Source organism: Epargyreus clarus, unplaced genomic scaffold (assembly GCF_041222505.1).
Source record: "Epargyreus clarus isolate Ecla_fem2 unplaced genomic scaffold, WU_Ecla_fem_2.2 ptg000027l, whole genome shotgun sequence".
Classification (NCBI taxonomy): Eukaryota; Metazoa; Arthropoda; class Insecta; order Lepidoptera; family Hesperiidae; genus Epargyreus; species Epargyreus clarus.
The window spans coordinates 4,739,356-4,748,481 of NW_027332234.1; the positions used below are offsets into that span (position 1 = coordinate 4,739,356).

General features: G+C 33.3%; 1 protein-coding gene across 1 annotated transcript; it reads left to right on the forward strand.

Moving 5' to 3' along the window:
- The first annotated feature begins 858 nt into the window (after nt 1-858).
- On the forward strand, nt 859-7,017 carry LOC140754059 (uncharacterized). Its single transcript, XM_073088970.1, has 3 exons — nt 859-986; nt 1,736-2,039; nt 6,674-7,017. Exons 2-3 carry the CDS (start codon nt 1,739-1,741, stop codon nt 7,000-7,002), a joined length of 630 nt encoding a protein of 209 aa, XP_072945071.1. The 5' UTR covers nt 859-986; nt 1,736-1,738; the 3' UTR covers nt 7,003-7,017.
- Nucleotides 7,018-9,126: the final 2,109 nt, after the last annotated feature.

Genomic DNA, 9,126 nt, shown 5'->3' on the forward strand with positions numbered 1-9,126 from the left:
CTCCTCTGGGTTTTTACGTCGTCTTACGAATGTTTAGAACTGGCTTTATGAAATTGACCAGTATAGTTTCTTAACTCATTGTCATAGGATTTCATTTACGGTAAAGCCTATTTAATATTAATACGACTGCAGTTTGTTTACCTTTTTGTGTTAAATGGTCAATGTTGCCCATGGTTGTTCGACTTTGTAGTGTATTGGTACCATAAAATTAGGGGTAAAATATTAGTTAACTATAAAATATATAAAATGTAGAAAAATTAATTAACTATAAAGTGACACTGTAATAGATTATCAAATTAAAAACTCATTATAAAAGGAAGTAAATTAGTAGGTATTGGTTGATGGGAAAGGTATGACCGCCACACCCATTTCTGTCGAGAGAAAGTTTTCACGTTTCAGTGGAAGGATGTTAGATGGTTCTGGACTTCAAGCTTCGGACTTCGCTTGCTATTTAAATTAAAAACAACAAACAAGTTTTTGACAAATTCTATAAATTAGCAGAACAAAAGGTTTACATATACATCCCTTTAAGATTCGAGTGTGAAAGCACCGCCACGGTACGCTGTACAACGTAAGTCTGTTTTAGCAGGAGGGTCCTCTATAGGCTAGTTTGAAGGGTGTGGTAAATGCTAATATGAAATGGTGTAGGTTAGTCTTTTGAAGCAATTTTTGAATGTATCAGTAATGTATGTGAATTTTAAATCGGGTATTCTAAATCGTTCCCTGCGGTATTTACTGAGAACTTTTATCAATACTCCATGTTTAGATTCAACTGTTATCATAACAAAGTTTACGCTGTGGAATTTACGGCGTAATTCCTCAATGCCCGCTCTGAACTTTCTGAATGCTTCTAAAGTAGGCCGATAACACGCGTATTTATACCATCGGACGCATCCCACTGCATTCACAACACACACTCCGCTTGTACCCGCAAGACGTGTTCAGTCAGCCTTTTATATCGACCGGCGCCTACGCATATAAACAAGGTATTTATTTTTTATTATTACGAGTATAAAAGTGATTATGAATAAGTGTGCAGATGTATACAGTTATTAGTTTTTATGTTATTTCAATTTGATTTTTCTTTATTGCTACCGGGATTTTTATTGTTTATAATTAACGATAACGGTATTTACGTTTAAATGTTATTTGTTTTATTTCGCAATCGGATTTAATAATTATTGTTTCATTTTAATAATTGTTATTGTTGTTTTTCAAATTATTTTTAAATTATTTACGTAATACTCAATTACGTTTGATAAAATAATAATAAATTAATATTCATGTATTAAGATTGAATGCACTGCTAATCATTATTTATTTGAATTTGGAATTATTCAAATTAATATGCTATGTTACACACATTAATAAGTTAGTACAATTTATCTTAATAACGATAACTTACTTGTCGTTTATTATGAATTATTTTTTATCATGTTGACCTACACTATCATTTAGAAATCGTACGAGGTCTAAAAATAACGTATATATAAATATGCGTATATTTTTTGCGAAGCTAAAAGAACTTGTTAGAGCTCTGAGCTCGAGGAAGTGATTATTTTTTGCAACTATTCAATTAGAGTTTATTTTACCTGCACAGATCTATCAAAGATTTAAAATAATTGTATATTCAATTTATAGTTGGATTAATATCACAAATTTTAATTATATCTTTTAAATTATGTTTTAATAATTTCGAATATTTTTTACTAAATGCGAATTTTCTTGTTTACAGAAAATGGCTCTCAAAATCTTTGTTGCTGTTGCAATGATCGTTGTCCTGGTCGAAGCCCAGAGGCCTTTCTACGCTGGTCTCCGGCCCATTGGAATGCCACAAGTTGAATCAGATCCCATCAGCAACAGATTCGGTGAAGACGCCGACCTTCCAGTCCTCGCTCAGGGCGACGGCAACCTCATTAACAGGCTGAACAGCATGCCAATCGACAAGCAGCCCTTCTGGTACATCAACTGGAGGGCTTATGAGGCCCAGAGGAACAGGCCACAGACTTACCCACTCAAACCCAACAACTTCATCAACTGAACGTAGAAAACAAAGGAGAATCAAAAGAAACCGATCAAATGATGTGATTTTCACAAACATGACATTTGTTCTGTGATATTTTGAGTAGTGTCGTACTTACAGTATTTATAAATTTGCCAAAATATTAATGTACTTAGAATAACGAGGATAAGTCTAATACTCTTAAGAATGAAATGCTAAATTCCTCTAAAATTGTCTGAACGTGCATTTAGTCGGAAATATTGTTTTATATTATTATGTTTGATGACTTTTTTATAAAATAAACAATGCAAACGTAATACTTATTTTCATTTCACGTAAAATTATTTTTTTCAATTATTATTACAAATTTAAAAAATTGTGTTTGTTCCTGCAAAGCTTCATAAAAATTTACCACATAAAGCACCATAAAACTTTACCAGGAATTGAAAAGATGTTTTTAAAACTAAAATCAGAAACTTCTTGTCATTACAAAAATCATTTAATGATAAAAAATCGTAGTGAATATTTTTCACTGGAGTTTCTTTACGAATTAATATTAATACTAAAGCACTCAAGTAAGTCATTACTGCAAACAGCATTGAATGAAACTTGCAAAGTAGTTGAGCAAGCATTGGTTTGCTTTCAAAAAGGCTAAGAACCACTTATGTACCTCGTTAACTCTAAACCTGGAATTATTTATATCTGTAGATTATCATTATTTATGGAAAAAGCTATTTAAACGTTAATAACGGATTTCTGATTCCCATTCTGAAAAGGTCGCGAGTGGTAGTGGACAAAACTGATTGGGTGACGTAATAACTAAACTACAAAACTAGGCTTAGGATTAAGATGGAAAGTCTTATTCTACTACTTAAATATTAATTCAACTCGTTTATTCGATAAAATTCATTCATGTAGACCACTTTTTGAGTATTATTATAATACCAATTTAGAAGGTGTTTCGCTATGAAGACGAAGAGGGCATGATAATCCCACCATGCCATCAATGGATAATCATCATAATAATAGATAATAAGGATCATAATAATGGATAGTGGATCATGGTCAGCAAACCCTGTCGGAGGCATTATGGTTTGAAAGTGTCCTGTGTAACGGTGTACATCACTAACCTGTATATTCTATCAATCAAAATTGGAGCAGTGATAACACGGGGAATCCTTCAAAAGGTGCTCGATGCCGTGGGAGCGACACGGAGTTATGTGGGATTCTTACCGCACTAAAACTCCCTGGTAGCCCTCGGCGCTGCTTAGGTGACTCTGGGATCTCCAAAGAAACGCAACCGGAGTCCTCTTAGCGAGTTGCCCCGTCGGGGTCTACCCGAGGTGAGCATGAGATTGCGTATGCCTAGGCGTTTCTCTGTTAACGGGAGAGTCCCTACCCAGCAGCGGATAGCCAATCTATAAGGAAAAATAGATCTATCAGACTTAAGTTTTAATCGTAAATGTTATTAAAGTTAGATGAAACTTATTATAGCATTTGCTTCCTGAACTTTTTGTTAGACTGCAAAAGTTTCTTAATTAAAATCTTTCATCATATAAATGAGGTCATTAGAATCGTAATATACGCTATCATTATTCATGATATTCTTAAAAAGAACAAAATGCAATGACCGCGCTGACCGTGGTGCCAGATTCGATTCCCGATAAGGCCAAGATGATTTTTTCTAAATCTAAGTGTCTGTATTTTCTACCTAATCATTAGTGTGGTAGATTTGTTAATGGTTCGATTCCGGCGACACACCGCCACCACTTTTTGCCTTAAAAGTGTGTTAGCAAAATATTGTTCTATTCCGAAAGGTGTGGTAAGGGAGCCTTGTACGTACTGACATAAAGAGTTTTCTTTCTTTCTTTCAAATAATCACATGCACTTAACATACATTTGCAGTTTGTGCTAAAAACTGCAATATCCTTTCAATATATAAACACGGCTAAACTATATAATATAAGCGGTTTAATCGATCTTTAATGTACCTGATACCGGTAACCGGTTCCACTGGATACAGACAAGAAAAAAATATGCATGGAACTATGTATAAAATAACAGGAAGTTAAAACCATAAAAGTCAAGTGAACATGTCTATTAAATACACGAATAAATTTATATAACCTTATCATACTTGCGATCTACAAAACTGATCGTAATAATGGACTATTGTATCAAATACAAGGCCTTTCGCGCGGCTGTTCTCGCACACAGTGCTAAGCGTTGCTGTGTTCTGGTTTGAAGGGTGTGGTAAGGGAGACATACTTGTTAACTGCGTCCTAGCTTAATTCTCAGGGATAGCGGCGCATCTGTGACCGACCTCAGATAGAAATCTAATCTTATTCGGTGTTGGTTACAGATGCCCATAGGAGGGAGAAGCCACTTACCATTAGTTGGACAGCATGCTCGTCTGCTACTCCTATATTATAAAAAAATCTGGGGTTGATTACAGATATCAGCGGCAGCTGTCACTTACCTGATGTTACATGGAGTGGATACATGGTCGTTTGATACTTCTATTCAAAAATATAAGAAACACACCACCTTCTTCAATAAACCGATAAATTATAATTTAAGTACTTATTATTGTCACCGTAACGATGAATGAATACATAAAAACCTGTTTTTCTATAAAAAATCAACCACTTGTTTTGTATATAAAAAACATTTAAAAAGCAAAAAACGGTTACGTATTGGCAATTTTTTTGGAGTAATATTTTGAAGCGTCGTCGGATCGGGGGACGGCTAAGATACTTAATGATAACTACATAAAAAACAGGTCAGGCTAAAGAAATCAATATCCAAGTTTAACAACAAATGATTATGAAAAATTTACCAAGTGCGAGTCAAACTCGGGCAAAAAGGGTTCCCTAAATCCGTACTACAACATTTTTTATTTATTTCTTACTATTGGTTGTTATACCAGCATATTAAATAGCAATATTGTACCTTATTTAGTAAATAAAGAGAATTATATTCTATTCTATTCCCCACATCCAATACATAAGTAATAACCACGACCAGTCAAGAGCGCAGGGAATAAGAAGAATAATTATGCTGTGATAACACGAAGTGGTAATATAATATTTGTAATTTATAAAAATAATGATATTTACGCACAAGCATAATTGATTCATAATTGAACATTGAACTGTACTGATATATGTTACATCATCTCGTAAAACAATTGTCTCTCATTTCATTATATTCAGCTTAATGTTGCAGCAAAGAACAAATATTGTTAATTAAAAAAATATCTATCTTATCTAAGAAACCTAGAGTCTTTGTCGTTATATTCTTGGCAAGGTCCGCGTATTCTATATGTTATCTTACACCCATTATTAATAATTAATCTGTCCAATGTTTTGCCTATTAAGATCGACACTTGACCATTTGCGTATACGGATATAAATTAAACAATAGTAATTATACTTAAAATACTAATTGAAATAATAACAATTGCACACGCCCTTTTTAAAATATATTCTGTCAATTTTCGAATTGGAAAAATTTGCAAATATTAAATTGATTTTAATGAAAAATTATAGAATAGTTACAGTAAATTATAAAAATATTTGATTTCTAATTTAATTTAATTTTGAATTTCACGCACATCTAAATAATAAATAATCAACAAATCATTCGTAAGCAACAGTACAAATATAAAACTTGTGCTACTTGCCAGAAATATAGTTGTTATAAGTACTTTTGAGGTTTGTAATTTACAATTATTTATTGCTTATTTATTTTTCTCTAAAGTTTGTACTCGTGTTTATTATACGTGCATATTCAAAGAGGTCTAATATCTAGAGAAAGTATTTTAAAATTTAATTAATGAAATGTGCGTTTAAAATAAGAATACTAACTTTTTTTCTACATGAGCGAGAGCTCGAAATCGATCATTAAGTACACCTGACATCAAATAAAAAAGACAAAGGTTTAAGCTAATCCTGATGACTGAGCTGATATTAAACGTTGCAGTTGCTCTTGAGGAACTCGAAAGGCTTCATGTAAATATGTATATTTGGCTAATTGAAACCAGATCTGTCAGCGCTAAGGCTACTGCACTATAGTCTGAATCATAATTAGGTGTCCAAAATGTAAACAAAGGTGTTGACCTATCAAGAAAATATGTTTCAAATGGTACTAGTTATTTTTGACAATATTAAATTAGTACAACGATAATACAATAATTATCTAAATAAATTAAAATCAATTCATATTTTCCAATATTTATATTAACTCAATTTCATTTCATACAGTACTAATAATAAAAAAAACCAAGGTTAATGGTAGAAAATTAAATTGTGATAATGGTAACACAATCGGGATCTAAAACATTTTTTGTGCCGCCATTTTTAAGTTTCGTAGTTGATATTATTCATTTTCGTGATCGTGGTCGAACTCGAATGTTTTCTAGTTTTCATAGCGCGTTTTTTTAAATTGTGTGCAGTTATTAAGTTTTTGTTTTTTTGTTAAGTTTGTGAAACTATTCATTTTTTCTTAATTTGTTAGGGTTTGCAATACCTGTAATCGTATTTTGACAACGACATTTCTTTGTTTACATTTTGGATACCTAATTATGAATCAGACCATAGAAATAGTTATGGCGGTACCACCGCAGTATAATACATGGATGTTAAAATATGAAACATATTCCGCTTTCAGATAAAATGGCCGTCAAAATCATCTTTGTAGTTACACTGATGTCGGTCCTCACGAGGGCTCAGAGGCCGTTTTACGCTGGTCTTCGTCCTATAGGATATCCAGAGATACAAACCAATCCTTCTCGCACTGGCAGTGAGGACCCAAACTATCCCTTGCTTGGTCCAGGGGACGCAGGCCTCACTGCGGAGCTGGAAAAGCTGCCTACAGATCAACAACCGTTTTGGTACCTCAACGCCAAGGCTTACAACGAATTGAGAAACAACCCCCAGACATACCCACTAAAACCAAATCCCTTCATTGACCCAAATCCAAGCCTTGGAGGAAAATAAGACGTTTCTCTGTGGAATGTATTCGATTGAGTATTTCAAAAATAATATTATTATTTAAAATAAGGTTTTATTTTTTGATATTTTTAACCGCCACACCTATTTCTGCTAAATAATAACCGCAGCGTTAATAATAATAGTTGTAGGTGCTGCTGTGTTCTGATTTGAGGGGTGTGGTAAAAGAGATTTACATTTCTGAAGCACCTCAAGTAGATATTCTTACAGTGGCATTCCGGTTTACTATGCAAAAGTTTAGGTTCGATCTTCAGTCAATCGGAAACCTGAACCACGGTAATAGTATATAGGTACAGTACCCTTACCAGGAGTTTTTACGTTTCGACAAATATGACTGTTTTGGTATTTGTTTACGTATTTGCCCATACAAATTCCAATCAGCGCCCCTAGCGGATCGTGTCAGAACTAGGAAATCGTATGGGCCAATACGTAAACAAATACCAAAACAGTCATATTTGTCGAAACATAAAAACTCCTGGTAAGGGTACAGATATCTGTATTCTATTACTGTGCCTGAACATAAAATGTAGAAGTCTGTTCTCGATTACATACCTACTTATTATTACTTATGATAACTCAATCTAAGGATAATATTATATCGAAGTGTGGGTAAGTAATTTGTACTTAGTTTTTTACTATAACTTCTTATCACGGTAAAGCAAAAAATAAAGTGACATTAGATAATGACGCATATTATACTCGTTTTCCATGGTTGATTAGAGCATAATAATATTACTATCATACGCCGTCGGAAGCCTAACGTAATGGTGTAATTTCATGTTGGAGATAACAAAAATATTGTAAAAACCATGTGTGAAAAAATTTACGATATTAATCAACATCAAGGATTTTTTGATATAGGTAATAAAAATATAAGAATTATATGGATAAAAACTACTTCGCCAAAATCGCTACTGATATGGTTTGTGTTTTATAGTTTAAACCGTTTTGGTATACACCATCCTCCATCGAACATAGAATACGTGCACATGCAAACCAATATATTATACAACACCTTATTTACCAATCCTCACAGAAAATAAGGCCTAAATTTATGTAATTACAAAAGGAAAGATTACCAGGATCATTATGAGTTCATGATGATTAGGATGTGTTATAAAAAGAACAATTACATCGTTGTTCTATTACACAGCTCATTACAATCACGATCTTCTTTTCGAAGTGACTTTAGTTATGCTCAAGGCTCGATTGAGTGCCTAATTCCATTACCGCACTTCCCTCTCCGACCGTTCTTGTCATTTCCCGAGCCATTACAAAGTTGCAACCGCTAGCTAAGTTAAGATTAATATTGATCGACATTGTTACAGTGACGTGTTAGTATGAAGTTTATTCTTAAGATTTTAATTCTTGCTTATACGAGGCTTTTGCTTTCGAAGTTGTTGTAAGCCGAAAAAAAATAACAACGTTAGTTTATTAAATAGCTTGTTACAAACTTAATCTACTTTTCAAAGTCACTTCAGTCATGCTTAAGGCTCGATTGAGCGCCTAATTCTATTACTGCACATCCCTCTCCGACCGTTCTTGTCATTTCCCTAGCCGTTACAAAGTTGCAACCGCTAGGTAAGTTAATATTAACATTGACAGAGTTGTTATAGTGACGTAATCGCGTAAAGTTTTGTATTAAGGTTTTCATTTTGGCTTATATGAAGCTTTTTCCTTTTGAAGTTGTTGTCAGATGCAAAAAAATAATTACACCATTGCTCTGTTAAACATCTCGTTACAAACTCGATCTACTTTTCAAAGTGACTTCAGTTATGCTCAAGGCTCGATTGAGTGCCTAATTCCATTACCGCACTTCCCTCTCCGACCGTTTTTATAATTTCCCGGGCTATTACAAAGTTGCAACCGCTAGCTAAGTTAAGATTAATATTGATCGACGTTGTTACAGTGACGTGTTAGTATGAAGTTTGTTCTTAAGATTTTCATTCTGGCTTATATGAAACTTTTTACGTCTTAAAGTTTTAAGATATTTCTTCTGTAGCATATATCATATTTTTACGTTTATAAGTTTGAAGATATAGTTTTTCTGGCTTGGCCGTTTTATTTTAAAGTTTTACATTGATGTTCCCGTATTAAGATTTTTTGGGATTT

What these genes read in the sequence shown, in the direction of transcription:
- LOC140754059 (XM_073088970.1), top strand. Translation starts at nt 1,739, where the DNA reads ATGGCTCTCAAAATCTTTGTTGCTGTTGCAATGATCGTTGTCCTGGTC. An exon ending in ACCCAACAACTTCATCAACT is followed by an intron (nt 2,040 to 6,673) that starts GAACGTAGAAAA and finishes TTCCGCTTTCAG; the next exon opens with ATAAAATGGCCGTCAAAATC.